The sequence below is a fragment of the Chiloscyllium plagiosum genome, chromosome 45 (assembly GCF_004010195.1).
Source record: "Chiloscyllium plagiosum isolate BGI_BamShark_2017 chromosome 45, ASM401019v2, whole genome shotgun sequence".
In the NCBI taxonomy this organism is placed as follows: Eukaryota; Metazoa; Chordata; class Chondrichthyes; order Orectolobiformes; family Hemiscylliidae; genus Chiloscyllium; species Chiloscyllium plagiosum.
The window spans coordinates 11,091,586-11,112,412 of NC_057754.1; the positions used below are offsets into that span (position 1 = coordinate 11,091,586).

A 20,827-nucleotide genomic window follows, 5' to 3' on the forward strand; every position below is an offset into this window, starting at 1 on the left:
GACTGGAAGCAGAGCCTAGCAGGAAAGACAGTAGAGCAAAAATGGCAGGGGTTTGTGGGTATAATTGAGGACACTGTACAGAGGTTCATCCCCAAGAAAAGAAAGATTATCCGGTGAGGGATTAGACAGCCATAGCTGACAAAAGAAGTCAGGAAATGTATTAAAGAAAAAGAGAGATCCTATAAAGTGGCCAAGAGCACTGGGAAATCAGAAGATTGGGAAGGCTACAAAAACAAACAGAGGATAACAAAGAGAGAAATAAAGAAGGAGAGGATCAAATATGGAGGTAGGCTAGCCAGTAATATTAGAAATGATAGTAAAAGTTTCTTTCAATACATAAGAAACAAACGACAGGCAAAAGTAGACATTGGGCCACTTCAAACTGATGCTGGAAGCCTACTGATGGGAGATAAGGAAATAGCTGGAGAATGTAATAAGTACTTTGCATCAGTCTTCACAGTGGAAGACATGAGTAATATCCCAACAATTAAAGGGCTGAGTTGAGTATGGTTGCCATTACAAAAGAGAGAGTGCTAGAAAAGCTAAAAGGTCTTACAATTGACAAATCTCCTTGGCCCTAATGGGCTACATCCTAGAGTTCTGAGGGAGGTGGCTGAGGAAATAGTGGAGGCATTAGCTGAGATCTTTCAAAAGTCACTGGAGTCAGGGAAATTCCTGGATGATTGGAAGACCGCCATTGTAACCCCATTGTTCAAGAAAGGATCAAGACAAAAGGTAGAAAATTATAGGCCAATTAGACTAACTTTGGTTGTTGGTAAAATTCTAGAATCCATTGTTAAGGATGAGGTTTCTAAATTCTTGGAAGAGCAGGGTCGGATTAGAACAAGTCAACATGGATTTAGTAAGGGGAGGTCGTGCCTGACAAACCTGGTAGAATTCTTTGAAGAGGTGACAAGTAGGTTAGACCAGGGAAACCAGTGGATGTGGTCTATCTAGACTTCCAAAAGGCCTTTGATAAGGTGCCACACGGGAGACTGCTGAGTAACGTGAGAGCCCATGGTGTTCGAGGTGAGGTACAGGCATGGATTGAGGATTAGCTGTCTGACAGAAGGCAGAGAGTTGGGATAAGAGGTTCTTTTTCAGAATGGCAGCCGATGACAAGCGGTGTCCCACAGGGTTCAGTGTTGGGACCGCAGCTGTTCACATTACATATTAATGATCTGGATAAAGGGACTGGGGGCATTCTAGTGAAGTTTGCCGATGATACGAAGATAAGATTAGATTAGATTAGATTAGATTAGATTAGATTACTTACAGTGTGGAAACAGTTTAGAAGGTTAAGGGGAGATCTAATAGAAACTTACAAGATAATAAATGGCTTGGAAAGGATGGATGCTAAGAAATTGTTTCTGTTAAGCGGGGAGACTAGGACCCGTGAGCACAGCCTTAAAATTAGAAGGGGTCAATTCAGAACAGAAATGCGGAGACATTTCTTCAGCCAGAGAGTGGTGGGCCTGTGGAATTCATTGCCGTGGAATGCAGTGGAGGCTGGGACGCTAAATGTCTTCAAGGCAGAGATTGATAAATTCTTGATGTCACAAGGAATTAAGAGCTATGGGGAGAATGCGGGTAAGTGGAGTTGAAATGCCCATCAGTCATGATTAAATGGCAGAGTGGACTCGATGGGCCAAATGGCCTTACGTCCACTCCTATGTCTTATAATCTGTCTGTGTACAGATCAGGTATTTGTAGGTTTTGCTCCCACTTGCCTTGAGAGCAGCTCACAGCTTCTTTATACTTCCAAACTCACCTTTTTAATTGTCCTGAAGCCGAGATGAGGTTTGAATTCCTGATCAGCAGGAACAAGAATCCTTTTACTGTCTCACATCATAGTCAATTTCATAGCACTATCAGAGGAGGGGAAGCTGAAATGGTCCTGCAGAGTCCTGCTCATGGGCACCGTTCAAATTCCCAAACCCACTGACCCAATCACTGCAGCTCCTGGGAATGGAAATAAAACAAACAACAAAACCCAGTCTCAGCTTTGTGAATCTTTAGAAAATCCTTGGGAATCAGGATCAGAAGAGAATGAATGTTGAACTGCCCAACTGAGGAGAGACAGTCAAAGCAGTTTTCCCTTCTTTCAGAGGGAACTCTGTAAGTTCTTCGGTAATATAGTGGTTAGTGTCCCTGCCTGTCACACGGGAGACGGGAGTTCAATTCCCCGCCGGGGAGAATAGCTGTATTTTTGTGGGTGGCACAGTGGTTAGCACTGCTGCCTCACAGCGCCAGAGACCTGGGTGTAGTTCCCGCCTCAGGTGACATTCTCCCCGTGTTTGCGTGGGTTTCCTCCCACAGTCCAAAAATGTGCAGGTTAGGTGAATTGGCCATGCTAAAGTGCCCCTGGTGTCAGGTGAAAGGATAAATGTAGGGGAATGGGTCTGGGTGGATTGCTATTCGGAGGGTTGGTGTGGACTTGTTGGGCCGAAGGGCCTGTTTCCACACTGTGAGTAATCTAATCTAATCTAAAACTGTGATGTTCTCAGGGACATTAACTGATCTGAGGCATTGAACAGATTCCCACCAGAGCTGCTTTGCTTTTGCTGTTGTCACTGCCAGGAACAATAAATTATAATTCCCTCATTGGGAATCAAACCCAGGCCATGGGGATGAAAGCTTATGCTGGAAACGTCGATTCTCCTGCTCCTCGGATGCTGCCTGACTGGCTGTACTTTTCCAACCCCACACTCTTCAACTCTGATCTCCAGCATCTGCATTCCTCTCTTTCCCCCATGAAATCACCCTGACCTAACTAGACCACCAGGGACGAAGATGAGCATGAATGCATAATTTCTTAATGACACAGCTTTTGCCTTATTTTTTAATCATTGGAGATTCATTTCTCCTCCCAAATGATCAAGTCATTGATTTTTTACAGCACGGAAAATTTCCTGCTGTCACTGTGGCCTTGTGTGTTCTGACATTTCAAATGTTCATCTCAATAATATTTTCCCTGCAATGTTTTAATCTCAAAAGACACAACAAATGAGATTGAAGATATTTTAAAACTTATTCATTTTGTGGAGTGTTGACATTACTGGCTAGCCTGTATTTATTGCTCGTCCCTAGTTGCCCCTAGAAGATGGTGGTGAGCTACCTTCTTGAACCGCTGCAATCCACCTGCTGTAGGTCGACTCAGATTGCCATTAGGGAGAGAGTTCCAGGATTTTGACCCAGCAACACTGAAGGAATGGCGATATATTTCCAAGTCAAAGATACTCAACAATTTCATACACTGTCCACAGGAAGATTCTCCTGTCTGTGATGGGACCAGCTGTACTGCTTTGAATAACACCACCAAAAGAACTTGCTCAATTGGTTACTTGCTTCACTGCTATTGATAACATTCCAGCTCATAGGAATAATTGAATCCTTTCCCACAGTACTCACATTTACATATTTTCTCCCCAGTGTGACTCCACTTGTGTTTTGACAATCCAGGTGTTCGACTGTCGCCTCATCCACACACAGAACATATGTACGGTTCCTTCCCACGGTGAATGGTGTTTTCTGTTTCCATGATCAAAGGCTGTTGATATTCAAATCTTGAGGAATTGAGCATCACTGTTGGATCTTGCAGTGATTTTTGAGTGTTTCCATTTGTACATCCTCTCCTTCTAATATCTGGTAATATGAACCTCAAAAAGCAAAAACAGATTTTGAAATTGAACTGAACAAATCTTGTATTTTATGGGGTCAGTATTCGAAAAAAAAAAGACAATGAAAGCTGCCAGATTGTAATGCCAGTGTCTATCAGGAAATAGAACCTGCCACCAGGATTGGGCCTAGACAAGAGAAGTTGGGAAATTAGCAAAGAAGGATTCCTACATTTGCACTTCAAAGTGATGTTTGAGAGAACGTGTCACCTCCACAACCTAGCAGTTCCTGCATGCTGCAACAGCAACAACATCTGAAATATCACTGCTCTCTACATTTTAAGAATCCCGAACTCTTTACACTCAGTGCCTCAGAGTAACGATCACAGAGACAGAGTGGTTTTTGGAGCACAAGACATCGTGGGAATGGAATCTACATCAGTGATAAGTGGTTTTGTAAACTAAAGGCCTTAAACTTGTTTTTTTTTCCCTTTGTTTCCACAATGCTGCATTATCTGTTGAGAAGTTGCAGTTTTTTTCCATTTCACAATTCCAGAAATCATCCTGTTTTGCTTTTGTTTTAATACAAACCAAGTAGAAAAGACAAAAATGAAAATAAATGATAGGCCAACTGGATAAAAAGGAAGGCTACCCTGTGGTGCATTTATTAGAAAGGAATATAGATAATCAAAAGCAATGTTGAGATTTAATTTAAATGCAATAAAAATCTGTGGATGCTGGAAATCTAAATTAAAACACAAATTATTGGAGAAACTCAACAGATCCCACAGCATCTGTGAAGAGAAATATTAACTCTCTCTGCTTTCTCTCCACAGATGCTGTCAGACCTGCCAGGTTTCCCCAGCAATTTCTGTTGTGATGATGGCAATCCATTGTTAGAATTAGTGGCATGATGTATTCATTCTGAAATTAGACAGATTACAACAAAATTCTAGCATTTAAATGGGAATCCTACATTTTCTGATAAATCAGCAGAAGCAACGTAGTTCAGACATTTCCTGAACTTTCATCTGTTTTAATTTCCGTCCAGTCTCTCACAATGATCTTTGACTATCTTCTCACTTCACTGAAACTACATTTCAGCAGCTTGATAGGATACTTGGCCCAGGGTCTAGATTAGAATGGTGCTGGAAAAGCACAGGAGTTCAGGCATTTTGCCCGAAACGTCGATTTTACTGCTCCTGGGATGCTGCCTGAACTGTTGTGCTTTTCCAGCACCACTCTAATCCAGACTCTGGTTTCCACCATCTGCAGTCATTGTTTTTACCTAGGATACTTGGCCCCTCAAACCTGCTTTGATTCCAGCAACTACAATTTTTTTTGTCTCTTCATCAATAAGGTTTGGTCTGATTTGATTGTGGTCTCAGCTTCTGGTCTACTCCCGATATTTTTTGACTCTCTTGTCAGTCAAGAGTTTAACTACCTCTGCATTGAATATTTTTAATGACTGCCACTATTACTGTATGGGTGAATGAGTTCCATAGGCGTATCCTTTGAGCAAAAAACAATTCACGGCTCAGAGGAAACAGAGTAATGATCAATGGATATTCTTCAAGCTAGAGGAAGGTTTGGAGTGGAGTACCCCAACATTGGTTTTGGGACCCTTGCTTTTTCAGATATGTATTAATAATCTAGATCATGATGTGCAGGGATAATATCAAACTCTAAATGTTGAAGAATTGTAAGCTGTGAAGACCAGAGGTACTCTGGGTGACCACTTTGCAGAACATCTCCAGTCCATGTGCAAGCATGAGCCCGGCCTTCCAGTAGCCAGTCATTTTTACACTGCATCCTGCTGACATGCCCACTTGTCTGCCCTCGGCATGCTGCAATGGGAAACTGATGGGAAACCGTGACTATCAGGCCCCTGTACACACTGCAGGCCACCAGTGGAAGGCATAACTAAAGTTAGAAGCCATCACAAAACATCCCCAGAAGGTAACTACAAAGCAGATTAATTAGCCAGAAGAGGTGCTCATGTAACAGAATTCTGGCAGCCACCCATAGGTGAGTAGGCAGATGTAGTCACTGTCAGTTAGACAAACGTAGAGGGCCTTAGGTAAGCACAATACCTTAATGATTCCTGAAAACAGATTTTGCAGGAGTTTATCCAGACACCTACACTGAATGGCAACATTTCCAACAAGTATGAAATGGATTAGTTTTAAAAGCAGGAGTCTATATAGTCCCGACTCAAGACAGTAATCAAATCATGCATCAATACCTGGATGGGCATGGGCACCAGGGAATAGAGGCCACGACCAAATAATTAAAAGAACTGTGTTGGTGGCCCAAGTTACAAGGATGTAGAACTCAACATAGAGAACTGTCTGGTGTACGCCCGAAACAATCCAGATAGGTACACCCGAAAGGGTGTACCCGAAAGCACAACTGTCCAGTGCCAGGGCCCTGGACAAATCTATAAAATGATTACATAGGTCCCCTTCCACCATGTAGGAATGGATTTACTTACATCCTGGTCATTTTAGACACTTTCATAAAAAGGGTCAAAGCTTTTCCTTTTAGGACAGCTATCACAAAAATGACGGCACAAATCCCAATGCAACAAGTATTTACAAGATGGGGTCTAGCCCACAGTATCGAGTCACATCAGGGAACCCATTTCACTGGCCAAGTCACTCAGAATGTGACGACTATGCTTGGTACCAAGCAGAAATTCCACATTGCATACCACACCCAATCCAGCAGAATTGTGGAAAGGATGAACTGCACCCTAAAAAGGATGATGCGAAAGATGGTACAGCAGAATAATTAAACCTGGGACACAGTACTTCCGTTTGTCCTCATGAACTCCATCTCCTGATTCCAGGATATACTCGCCATTGCCTGATCACATGCCAACCCATAAAAGGAGTCAACTACCTGTTCTGCCTCAACCTCACAGAACCTGCCCTCACTGCCCTCACACACAAAAAAAGTGGTCCCGAAGCTCACTGAGAATATCGAGGCCACTCAGCAGCAGCTGTCAGGTTAGGGACTAAAAGGAAAGTAAGTAAGGCTTACTTTGACAGTAAAGTCAATCCTGTCAGTTACACAATAGGACAGTTGGTAATGTTACAGATATACAACCCTAGCTCCTTTCTTTCCCTTAAATATTCAGGTCCACAAACTCTGGTGGATAAGGTAAGCCCCTCAGTATACAAAATTTTACTAGCCACAGGAAAAACTGACTGGTACCCTGTAAACCAGCTAAAAGCCAATGGCACAAACACAGCCACTCTCACCACCTTAGTATATGTATGCTAGATGAGACTGCCCTAGAGTAAATGAGAAGACAAGACCCTGACACATCCTCAATCAGACTGCATCCTGGACAAAATCTATACCTTTTCATCACCACCACTGACCATAGCTTCAACGTCGAAGGGGCCCCAGACAGTTTAATCGACTCGATGGAGGACTCTCTAGCTGGTTGGAAAGACTCACCAGTCACAACACGGACATGTTACACTCTCCCAACAGAATAGACATGACACGGCTCCCCAATGATCCAGAGATAGGGAAATCGAACATCCCCGACTCGCTATAACTCAGACCCCTAATGACATATCTGCACGTGATAATACAAGAAGGCGAGTACTGACTACAGAAACATGATCGACCCAGACTACAAATGGTAATTCTGGGTGTCACCACTGAAGGGAATGACAGGACATGAACATGGGAACTGAGGCGGGATGCAATATTTGCCAAGCCATTAAAGACTGAAGATTCACAGCGCACTGATGAGTTTCTGTTGGATGCCTACTTGACAAATGCACTCATTCAGTAATCCAGGTGATGAAACTGCTCCTGACAGCCAACCAAGGTGAGGTGCAACTGTTTCTGATGGTCCAAACACACAGGCATTTTACGTCTTCCAATCCTTATAATCTCCAAATTAGATTCTGCCCATGGTTACAACGTCCATCTCATCCTCGTCTTCACATTTCCTTCATATTCATCTTCAAATTGACATTTAACTCATTGGTCATGATGACCATCTCATTTCAGTCTTTTCTGACCACCCCATGGTCAGGTCATTTAAAACCACTGTCACCCCTACCACCAGAAACTAGGCCTCTAAACCCAACTTAACCTTCCAAATGGGGTTCACGTTATTATTCTCTTTTGTTTTTTAAACAAGAAAGCAGGGGAGGGTTAGGGCATATGCATTACACCTGTTTGAAACGATTCAGATATTAGTCAAGGATAACAGAAACAACCCTGATCTCTTCCCAGGATAACCATGAACGCGTGGAACACAACCAAGTTATACCTCACCAGGATCGTCATCATCACAGGGAACAACACACATGAAACACCGAACAGATCAGGATATATGTACCCAGGATACTTATGATTTGGCCCACCAATTTCAGGCAAATGTGAGGGTTGTGTGTTATGGGTCCACACCAATAAAAATATAATGTTCAGATGCAACAACCAGCGGGCAATATATATGAAAATAAATGAGAGTTCAGATGATTGCTACCTGAGCATAGAAATCATGGGTGATTGATGGGGATTTGTAAACAAAGGATGCCCCGAGATAGGATGCTTAACAAACAGCCCAGAAGAGGGATTGGAATTTGGGCAGTGATACCCTGGGAAACTCAGAGTGGATGTTTGCTCTGTACGAAATTAGGAATGGCTTAAAACCAGCTGCAGAGGCACCTAACTCATTTGCCCTGAAGCCATCTCTGGTCCACAAAACGGACTAGTTTTAAAACTACTGGCAAAGATTTATGTTAACATCAACCACGAATTGGTACCTGTGGTGGTGAATTTAGCGGGAACCCAATTGTCAGAATGGTGCTCTCCCCAACTGAAAAGACTATACTATTGGGATGAGAGATAGGGACAGACAACTGGAAGACCAAACCTGGAATGGAGAAACACCATAAAAGGGAAATACTTAATGATTTAGCGACAAAGTATGGGGCAGGGGTATCAATCATTAATGCCTTTGATTTGGCTGATGTGGACAATAAATTCAGAGTCCTGACCTGACAACTAAAACAGGCTTTGGACACAATGAGAATAGTCCGCAGGATGTCGAAGGGGAAGTAGTTGGAAATAAAGCTGGTAGCCTTATGGTAGCTGTGCTAGAAGGACATGCGAAAACAACAAACCAGATGATAAAAGAGAAATTGGAAGACAACAGCAGACAAGCGAATCAGATCCTATACACCATATATAGACATAGAACATTACAGTGCAGTACAGGCCCTCGATGTTGCGCCAACCTTTGGAACCAATCTGAAGCCTATCTATCCCACACTATTCCATTTTCATCCCTATGTTTATTCAATGACTATTTAAATGCCCTTAACGTTGGCAAGTCTACCACTGTTGCAGGCAGTGCGCTCCACGCCCCTACATGGAACGACAGTGGATGATAGAACAGTTAAAAGAAAATCTTGATCAGGTTTGACACGGACAGGTTCCATCCTGGATCAGCAACGAACAGATACAGCATTTTATTCAGGGGAAAGAAACACCCCAAATTATCAGACTGCCAACTGAGGCAACTGACCAAAGTCTGGTTCAACGATGACTGTAAAGGAACTCTTGGGAAAGCTTTAGGGATGATATTAGGACTCCCAATAATCACCGATGACAGAATTGGACTAGGGGTGTTCAAAGTAGAAAACATAGGCACTATTCAGGAGGGCATATGGATAGGATTTGATGGCACCTTACCGTACACAATGATAACAGGCCCGTATCCAATTTATTTGAATGCCCCATAGAAGCTCGCAATCTGGGCATTGACATAACTCAGGGTAGCCTACAGAGGAGAAGGAGAATACTGCCTCACAACCCCATTTAGCACATCAACATATCCGAATGGGACAGCCCAATGTCACCAACACCACCTATTGTATTGGGCCACACATACTTGACAGGATAGGCCTAACTCAGCTGATAAATACACACAAAGGGAGAGAGGGGAATTTAATGCAAGTGAGAAACTTCGGCAAACTCTGGGGGAATATCTGGAGAAGTGTGACACTGAGCCCAAACCCTGCCGGCAATGTTACACCTAATTCAGACCCAGTTGACCACAGCATGTAGAACCCGTAGAACCTTCACCAAAAACCCAGCCTGCAGGAATTCACAAAGGCAGCTTTTGAAAACCCAAAATGTACCATTATACTGTGAGACTCCATGCCGTCACTTTTGCGTTCAGAATCTCTCTTCCCCTGACTCCTCCCCTGCTTTCCTCTTCCCTCATTCCTTTTTGTTTCTCCATCAATCTATCTTTACTTAAGAGCCCACATAAGTCCAAGCAGTGATCTCAGTCATAACAACCAGGAATCAAATCAACTTGTTTGGAGGTAAAGACCTTAGTGTTGCATTGTCAGGTACCCAATGTGGAACCATGAGTCTGGGATTTATCAAATAAGCCCAATGTGTGACCTCTAGATTATTTAAATCGAAATATAACAATGCAGCACACTATACTATATATATTAGCAAACTGAGCTCAGTTCAATCATTGACACTTGGGGGTGCCACGATGGCTCAGTGGTTAGCACTGCTGCCTCACAATGATAGGGACCTGAGTTCAATTCCAACCTTGGGTGAATGTCTGTGTGGAGTTTGCACATTCTCCCTGTGAGTGTGTAGGTTTCCTCTGGGTGCTCTGGTTTCCTTCCACAGTCCAAATGATGTCCTGGCCAGATGGGATTAGCCTTGGGAAATGCAGGGTTACAGAGATGGGGTAGTTCTGGGTCGGAGGGCCAGTGTGGACCTGATGGGCCAAAACGCCTGCTTCCGTACTGTAGCAATTCTATGATTAAAGGTATGACAGCAGATAAATGATGTCAAAGAGCGAATAAAGGAAATTAAATTAAAAACTTGGTGGGAGGATTTCTGGATCTGGGCCTCGCACCTACAAATCCATCCCTCGGTCTGTATTGTGTCACATCTGTCTGTGTTGTTAATTCTGGTTACCCTGGTATACCTCATCATCCTCACTGTCAATATGAACCTGGAGAGCTCACTCAACTTCTGGTCTCCCTAAGCTTATTGAACATTATATCAACATTGTAAATGTTTTGCTAAGCCTAGTAGATATTAGTTATCACCTTGTTTGTGTGAAATGTCCTATCCCATTGTTTATGTAAAATATTCTTCAGTTTAATTATGTTCATTCGATTTTTGTTATGAATTTCTTTTCGTATTTGCCCATTTCGCCAATGTCTTATTTATTTTAATTTACTTCTTTTGCTTGATCATCATTGGGTATGAATTTTTGATGTTCCATTTAAATATAGTTTGGTGATGTTTGCTTGATCTTAGGCATTCAGGATCAAGAAGAGGGTCTGTGGGCGGACAAGCTGCTCAAAATAATTAATTTATTATGGATTTATAAAGATTTCGACAATAACTAAGGCATACTGCGAAAACTGAGGCAAGCCTTGCCCAGAGTGACTGTGCTAATAAACATGTTGCAAAATCCAGACAGGCTGCAGCTACCAACAGGTAGTATGTAACTGACCTGGTAGCTGCAGACGACACAATACATATCCAAATTTGGGTTGGAACAGTTGACCAGAATGCGATCGAAATTACTATTAGGTCTGAGAACTGAGATTTACATACTAATAAACCAAAGCCTGCAACCCATTCTAAAAAATGAAAGACTTGACAGCAATCTAGGTTTGTTCAATATTTTGTGTCAGTTGCATGCATGACATTGTGACCTTTTGCTATAAATTCTGTATCTTATAATCCTGCTCCACAGCTACCTGATGAAGGAACAGCGCTCCGAAAGCGAGTACTTACAAATAATTCTGTTGGAATATAACCTGGTGTTGTGTGATTTTTAAACTTTGTCCACCCCAGTCCAACATCGGCACGTCCACATCAATCTATTGGAGGACATTAAAGACCCTCCCAATAGGGCTGAAACAATTACCAAGTACGAGAATTGCCACAACACCACCCTCGGGAGCGGTAACGTGGGATCAACCACCAAGTTGCGAAGACACCCCTGAGACTATCTGGAGAAGACCAGATGACTATCATCATGTGGATCAAGGCCAAGATCTTGTGTGGTGGTATATGATCACCCAGAGTGAAGTAAAGCACAAGATAGATTTGTAGTGTCAATCATTAGTTTATAGTGTATTTTGTTGTGATACAATTAATAGTGTCAAATAAAATGAATATTACTGTTCATTATTATTGAGTCGACTCGCAGTTCTTTTGCTGGATATAAGAGTTAAAACATACTGTGTGGCAGGCACGACAGAAGGATGGACAATGCTCCTGCAGTCTGCTTCAGGGAGGGGAGTTTAAAGGATCATAACTAGCATTGAGACTCCAATAGTACCCACACTCATTCTCTCTCACACAGATAGAAACAGTCTAATACTCAACTCCTGCACCATCCACTTGGCAAAGGAACTATGGCTGCCAGTAGCTAGTTTAAATACCCTCAGGTCTGACCCATCATTCAGCTCATCCTATCAGCTCCTTCGACTTGGGAGTACAACTGCCCATGTTTGCACCACTGAAAGAGGCATTTTTGTGGTATTAGAGAGAGGACATGTGAGAGAAAGCAGCTCAGTAATTTAGCCCAGACTGCCTCTGTCTATCCCTCTCCTCCCCCACTTCCTAACTTCACACAAACTGGTCCCAAATTTAAAATCCATAAAGAGACAAAGCTGCAGTATCAAAACAGCAGCAACTACAATGCAGGTTAATAAAGACAATAGGATACAGGCTTCTGCAACCAATGGATACAGATTTATTTCACAAGGGAACACAGGATTTTCACACAGATCAATACAAGGTATGAGTGGGACTGAAAAGAACAAGCTTCCAGGTTTACTTTTAAGTAGTTTGTGAATTCTACAAATCAATCAACTCATTTTCCAAATAAGCAGTGATTACACAGATGTGCTCTCACCCCCCCAACCACCACCCACCCAGTGATTTCTTTAACTGAGCTGGAGTTCATTACTTTCAGCAGAAACAGACCCCAGTGGATATGGTTCAATAATCAATTAAAAAATAAGAAAATAATCAAACTGCTCTGGCACAACTTAATAGCAGGTATGGGACTTGAAACCAGAGCTTCTGTTTCAAGGTGAGGGACACTAAAAGGGTGACAAGTCACATCAAAAGAGCAGAGTAAAATACTTGGAACTTTGAACTTCATAAACTAAATATATCGAGCAGAAAAAATAAGGAAAATATGCTGACCTTTTGACAAACTGCCTCTAGGACTCAATTAGAGTCCACTTCTAGCCACTATGCTTTGTGTTTTTGACAGGTTTAGCTGAAGGAAAGAAATAAGAAATGGTGGCCCAACGTTGATGGAAGCTATAGTTAAGGTTTTAGGAAAGAGATGCAGAGGTGATGTGAGAAAAACTTTTATTAAGGACAACAACAGCAACAGATGCAGTCACTTCGGAACTCGCTGGTGTTTCACCAGGTGAGATGACTGAGGAAGTCCTTTCCTACAGAGGGTGCAGGTAACAACTTGTCACCAGTATGTAATCGCTGGTGTTTCAGAAGGTTTTTTGAATGGACAAATCGTTTTCCACATTCGGAGCAGTGGAATGGTCTCTCTCCAGTATGAATGCGTTGGTGTATTAGCACTGCATATCTGCTTTTAAAGCTCTTCACACAGTGCAAACATTTGAAAGGTTTGTCATCACTGTGAACCAGTTGGTGTGCCTTGAGTTTGGATAAATGAGAGAATGCCTTCCCACATTCAGAGCAGGGGAATGGTTTCTCCCCAGTGTGAATGCGCTCATGTGTCAGCAGGTTGGACGAGTCACTGAATCCCTTCCCACATTTAGAGCAAATAATTGGCTTCTCCCCTGAATGAAATCGCAGATGTCTGGACAAATTGGATGACTGACTGAATCCCTTCCCACACTCGGGGCAGATAAATGGCCTCTCCCCAGTGTGAGTGCATTCATGTTTCTGAAGGTCAGATGACTGAGTAAATCCCTTCCCACAAACAGAGCAGGCGTATGGCCTCTCCCCAGTGTGAGTGCGTTCATGTTTATGAAGGTCAGACGACTGAATAAATCCCTTCCCACAAACAGAGCAAGTGTATGGCCTCTCTCCAGTGTGAGTGTATTCATGTCGTAGAAGTTCAGATGACTGGGTGAATCGCTTCCCACACACAGAACAAATAAATAGCCGCTCCCCGGTGTGAACTCGCTGATGTGTCTGCAGGTTGGATGACTCACTGAATCCCTTCCCACATTCAGGGCAGATGAATGGCCTCGCCCCAGTGTGAGTGCGTTCATGTCTTAGACGGTCTGATGACTGAGCAAATGCCTTCCCACAAACAGAGCAGCTGTATGGCCTTTCCCCTGTATGACTGCGTCGATGGGCTTCCAGCAAGCATGGATATCTGAATCCTTTCCCACAGTCTGCACATTTCCATGGTTTCTCCAAAGGACAGGTGTCTGCCATATCTCTCTATATGTGAAGATCAGCTGACTTCTCCTCTCCTGACAGGACAGGGCTACAGTTTCTCCCCACTGACAATCGTGTGATGTTATTCAGTCTGTGTAAATGTTCAAGACCTGTCCACAGTTAGTTCACTGAAAGACTCACTTGGGTGGATGCGTCTTGGTGCATTTCCAGTCACATCGATGTTTGAAATCTTTTCCCACAAACAGAAAAGATAAACGTTGAAAATCTAATGGATTTCAAGTCTTGATGAATTGACTCACTCTCTGATCCTGATGGAATGTTTGTTTTGAATTCTTACTGATAAACGTGCCTCTGTAAAACAAATTTAAATCAGAAAAAGGTGAGTCTGAGAAAGAGAACTGTTTAAAACACGAAAGGAGGTTGTGAAAGGGAGTATATTGAATCTGGTAATTTGTGTGCAAGACACTCCGAATCGGTGACCATGAAAAGTTACTGGATTGTCATAAAAACTCAACTAGTGCACAAATGTCCTTCAGGGAAGGGACCCACTTCCTATCCTGGACCTTCACAGATTCAGCCCTCAATGGGAAGTGAGACAGTGAGAGCAATGGGATACTTAATGGCACTGCTTCCTCCCTCGACATGTCAGGAATAACTTTGAAAGATTCGCCCTCGAGGAAGGTCAACAGCAATGTGTATGGAGATCCATGACCTATAAATTGCCCTTCCAGGAATGCACTGTCCTCTTGTGGATACAGGGCAATGTTTCTTTATAGTAGCTGCCTGAGAATCCTGCAACCCCTCACTGAATAGCAATGTGGGAGAACTGTCACAGCAGTGAATGCTCATGTCCTAGTCATAAAATTAGATATAAATTGAATTTGAACTGTTGTTGAGAATCTTCTGGCAAAAATATACTTTATACATAAAAACGGAAGTCTTTATATATTGTTGTGAAGTTTAAGGCATGTACTGTACCTTTAAGAGAGAATGACTGCAGGCACCTGTCACATAACTGACTAGCAGTCTCAGAGTGTACTGGAAACTTGAAAATACGTAACATTTGGCTGCTTTCACAACAGTTTGAATTTAATCAATTTAAGTTATGCCCCAAGATACTTAAAACCCAACTGAATTTGAATTTTACTGTTTTGACAACATCAAATCAATGAAACAATCCGATGTTTGGGGTACAAAAAAATCAGACACTTTGAAATCCATAGACAACGATCAACTGCTATTGTCAGACTGACTGCCCAAAAAACACTCTTTATTAAAGGTACCTTTTTCATATGAAACATCTTTGCAGCAGAAGACTGAAGATGACCCAGGGAGATCTTCAAACAGAGGAAGACCGATACTGGACATGATAGCCACTATCTGGTTTTGAAAATTACGTTGCGGTAAATTTAATAGGGGTTCTTATTGGATCAGTATTTTGTTAGAGACTGGGAGGTAGATAACAAACCTTTAAGAGAAAGGAGACTTAGAGTTGTAAATTGTTGTTGTAAATATTCACTTTCAGAGTTAAAGAATACATTGATATATTTTCCTTTAAATAGTGGAATTTGGGTAATTGTCTGTCACTCATACTTTAGCAGTTTACGAGGGGAGGTGAACTTTTCTGTGTGTTTAGTTTAATTATCAGAAGGGTTCACCGCCGTGTCTACAATACCTACACAATATTAAAGCAGTTCAGATCTATACAGTTTTTGCATACACAGAAGAAAACAAACATTGGGGTTTGACGTCTTGTTAGTTACAACTAATCTAAATGCATTTCTGAATTATGCTGGATACTGGGACTTTTTACATGATTGAGGGAGAAAGTGAGGACTGCAGATGCTGGGGATCTTCAGGAAGGGCTTATGCCCGAAACGTCAATTCTCCTTCTCCTTTGATGCTGCCTGACCTGCTGCGCTTTTCCAGCAACACAGTTTTATGATTCGGAGGGAACTGACTCCAGAGCACAGAACCCTGTGTCACAGAGCTGCTTGGGACGAACCCTGACAAAAACCATTACATCTCTCTCCAGATTTGCTTTGCGATGGCACATCTCCAGGAGATGTGTCACAGTCTCATTCTCCCTGTAGTCAGTTCGAGGGCAGCGTGTTTTTACATGGCCCACTGACACATAATGACTCTTCGATAAACCCTGAAAACCACAGCCAGATATAACAGTGACTGTATTTCCTTTTTGTAAAGCAATCCACCAAGCAGAGGGACCACAGCTGCAGCTGTAAGTCTGTCGGGTTGTTCATTTCCCAACAAGCATCATTTGATGTGTTAAGTGAAATTTACCATTATAACTATCTACCCTCTACACTTATAGTAATCTAAAATACCATACTTATATTTACCAAAATTAAAACCATGAAACAATCCTAAAATCTCAAATATTAAAACCTTAAACATCAAGTATAAAACGAAACTTCAAATCTAAGACCCATCTAAAACTATTTACCAAGAGCAATTAGAAAGCCATTTAAAATTCTTAAAAATCTGTAAATATTAGAAGCTGTCCTCGAGTCAATGACATTGTCAAGGTAGAGGTTTCCTGGGCAAATACGTTAAATTTCTTCAAATCCCAAATCAGTTTATTATTCGTATCAGTCCATTTGCCCCTTGTTCCCAGAACAAAACTAAGAAAGGAAAATCGCTCACTCTTAGTTAATTCTTTAACCTGGTCCTGAAGATGTTTATATTTGCTTGATTTTTCATCCCAAATTTTCTCCAAAGAATCATTTTCAAAATGTAAAAGGACACCTACTACTATGATTTCTTGTTCTTTTTGAAATATCAGATCCGGTATGATTAGATTCAATTAGATTAGATTTCCTATGGTATGGAAACAGGCCCTTCAGCTCAACCAGTCCACATCGATCCTCTGAAAAGTAATCTACCCAGACCCAATCCCCTTTGACTAATGCACCTAACACTACGGGCAATTTAGCATGGACAATTCACCTGAACTGCACATCTTTGGACTGTGGGAGGAAACTGGAGCACTCGGAGGAAACCCACGCAGACACGGGGAGAATGTGCAAACTCCACATAGTCAGTCGCCTGAGGCAGGAATTGAACCCAGGTCTCTGGAGCAGTGTTAACCACTGTGCCAACGTGCCGCCCACTATTTGTATCATTTCTGAGATGTATTAGCTGACCGTGGATCCAGTAAAACCCATACATCTGACCATAAAACAAGCTAAAAACCAAATATCATGAAACCAGTTAAAACCACAGTATAAGACACGAGTTAAAACCAGAATCTAAAATTAGTTCAAAGCGAGCAATCCGGCCAGACAAGACTGGGCTTCCTCATCCAAGATTGTTACCAGAGGGAACCTTGAGGTTCAACCTTACTTTGTAGACGACAAGCTATGTACCATCGCCTACAAAGGTAACTACACAAGTAGGCTTGTTGGAAGACCCACCAAAGAAACAAGCTGTAGTTACACCCCTCCATCTCCCCCACCAAAGGATTGTACTGGTAGTGTCCTTCTCACCACCAGCCAAGTGACATCTTGGTGATTGTTCAAAAGTTCTGATGAGGAGGCATTCTGCCAAATGACTTTGACAGTCTGTTCAGGGAACCACGCGCAGGATCCGCCCTCTCCCTTTCCTTCAGGGTCTCGAGGACGCTATGTGCTGATGACTTCCTGATGGTCAAAGAAGGTTTTCTTTAGTGAGTTTTGAGAAGATTTATAGCTCAGGTTGAAGTTCTGGATGTAAGAGCTCTGGAAGAGCCGGATGGTTCATTTTCAGATATTTCATCACCATACTAGGTAACATCATTAGTAAGCCTCTGGTGAAGCACTGGCGTTATGTCCCACTTTCAATTTGTGTGTTTAGGTTTCCTTGGGTTGGTGATGGCATTTCTGGTTCTTTTTCTCAGAGGGTGATAGATGAGTCCAAATCTCAGAGACATGCACAAGAATTCTGAGAAGCATGGCACTCCCACTGGAACTCCATCAATGAACACATCGATTTGGACCCCAAAGAACTGGAAATAAAACCAGCACATCACCGTAGGCTCACTGAGGTTGTTTTCTAGTACGGTGACAAAACATCTGAAAACGAACCTTTCAGCTCAGCGAGCAAACTTACATTCGGTGCTTTTCTTTGCAAAGGACAGGTGATAAGGAACAGTCCACCTACTTGGAGCATTCCACGGCAGAGAGGCCAGTCCAAGGGTACATTCACAGCTTGATGCAGCTGCACACAAAGGAGGCCATCTGGATGAGAGCAACATTGGGTATATTCTCCACCCTGCAGACCCAGTCTATCTTAGACTGCTCCTCCTAAAACAAATTCCTGAACTTTGAATAGACACCTTCAGTTCAATAACTAACCCCTGGAATACTTCCCGTGACAGCCTATTGGATCCGGTGAGTGTCAGCAGAGCTAGGGGGTTAAACCCAGCAGCTTTTCCTGGCTACCACAATCCCTCCGATGACACAAGAATGTGCAGCAGCTGGAAATCTGGAAGAAAGTGGAAGTGTTGCAAATTTTCAGCAGCTCAGGCAGTATTTCTGGACAGACACAGACAGACAGAGAGAGAGAGAGAGCAAGAGAGAGAGCGAGAAAATTCCAGCTGACTGAACTTTGGTCTTCAATAATTGATACTCCTTACCCCCCGGGCTGTAGTCGCTTGTCCTCTGGTGCAGAGGGCTCTGACTTTGGCTCTGGGAGCCGCCAAGACTCAGTGTCACTGAGGCTGATGAAGGAGCAGCACTCCGAAAGCTACTGCTTCCAATAAACCTGTTGGATGATAACCTGCTATTGTGTGATTTGTCCACCCCAGTCCAACACCAGCTCCTCCACATCAAATAAATAGCTGGAGATCAGAGCGGGTCAGGCAGCATCCACAGAGAGTCAAAACGTGTGGCTCTGGAAAAGCACATCAGGTCAGACAATTTTCAGCGCCACAGTTTTAGACTCTGATCTCCAGTCCTCACTTTCTCCCAGCATCCACAGACAGACCGAGCAAGCTGCTCTGAGGTGTGGAGGGCCCAGCATTCACGCAATAGTGGGTGTAATGCTCCAGCGAATCACAGCGCAATCTATAGGAACAACATTTCATCTTTAGACAAGGCACCTTACGACCATCTAGATTTAAGATTGAGTTCAACACTTCCAAATTGTGAACTCACTCCTATTCCTTTCCTTTCTTTTAAATTCTCTTGTTACATTCTCTGTCACCATGCCCTCTCTCCCCTCCCCCTACTCCAGTGGGCCTGTCTGCTTTTTCCATTCTGGCAGTTAGACACACCGTTCTGCCATTCTCACATTCTATCCGAACTATCAACACCCTTTTTCCCCAGCATTTTACCCCCGCATTAGTGTAAATACTGCCCCATCCACACTTCACGTTAGCTCTGAAGAGTCACCTAGACTCAAATAGTTAGCTTGCTCTCTCTCCATGGATGCTGCCTGACCTACTGTGATTTCCAGCACTTTTTGTTTTCAGAACAGATAATCACGAGTGTATTAATACATCGAATCTCATCGTGGGGTTTGGGGTGGTTTATGGCTGGAATCACAGATACCCGGGAGTGAGTTAAAGACTAGAATCTAATCGAGGGGATCAGAGATACCTTTTATGTGGAAAAATAGATACCCCAAAGTGAGTGAGAGACTATAATCTGAGGCAATACCAGGTACACGAGTGAAATACAGACTGGAATCTAATTGAGGAGTTCTGGGTGGTTTAATGGACTGAGGAGAACCAGGAGGCGGCACAAAAAAGGCTTGGCATATAGGATTAGGGAGAACCCAAAGGCATTTTACTCATACCTGAGAAATAAGTGATTGATCAGGGAGAAAGTAGGGCTGATCAGGGATAGCGTAGGGAACTTGTGCGTGGAGTCTGAGCAGATAGGGGGGTAGCCGTAAATGAGTATTTTGCTTCAGTTTTCTCGAAGGAAAGGGACCTTGTGAACGACAACTTTGAGGAGCTGGGATACAGGCTTGACGAGATCGAGATTGAAGACGTCGATGTGCTGGAAATTTTGGGAAACATTAAGATTGATAAGTCTCCAGGGCCAGACCAGATTTATCCAAAGCTGCTCCGGGAAGCGAGAAAGGAGATTGCTCAGCCGCTGGCGAAGATCTTTGACTCCTCACTCTCCACAGGAGTCGTACCGGAGGATTGGAAGGAGGCGAATGTTGTTCCTCTTTTCAAGAAGGGTAACAGGGAAACCTGGCAATTACAGAACAGTCAGTCTTACGTTTGTGGTCAGCAAAGGTTTGGAAAGAATTCTGAGGGATAGGATCTATGAATATCTGGCAAAGCATAGTGTGATTAAAGGCAGTCAGCACGGCTTTGTGAGGGGCAGGTCATGCCTCTCAAATTTTATTGAGTTCTTTGAGATGACAAGACAGGTTGACGAAGGTCGAGCAGTGGATGTGGTGTATATGGACTTCAAGGCATTTGATAAGGTTCCCCATGGTAGGCTTATTCATAAAGTCAGGAAGTATGGGATACAAGAGGATTTGGCTACCTGGATTCAGAATTGGTTGGCTAACAGAAGGCAAAGAGTGATTGTAGATGGAAAGTATTCTGCCTGGAGGTCAGTGTTGAGTGGGGTCCCACAGGGCTCTGTTCTTGGGCCTCTACTCTTCGTAGTTTTTATAAATGAGTTGGACGAGGAGGTTGAGGAGGTTGTAAATTTGCAGATGACACAAAGGTTGGAGGCATCGTTGATAGTATCGAGGGTTATTGCAGACTGCAGTGCGACATGGACAGGATGCAGAGCTGGGCTGGGAAATGG

The 20,827-nt window shown here is 43.0% G+C and overlaps 1 protein-coding gene across 1 annotated transcript in view; it reads right to left on the reverse strand.

Annotated features, from left to right (window-relative positions):
• Positions 1-11,750: 11,750 nt before the first annotated feature.
• LOC122543951 (zinc finger protein 239-like) overlaps positions 11,751-20,827 on the reverse strand; it is a 28,181-nt gene continuing 19,104 nt past the window's right edge. Inside the window, exon 3 of the mRNA XM_043682912.1 lies at positions 11,751-14,405. Within this exon, the coding sequence (XP_043538847.1) occupies positions 13,086-14,090 (1,005 nt within the window). The 5' untranslated portion in view covers positions 14,091-14,405 and the 3' untranslated portion in view covers positions 11,751-13,085. The remainder of the gene's footprint in view (positions 14,406-20,827) is intronic.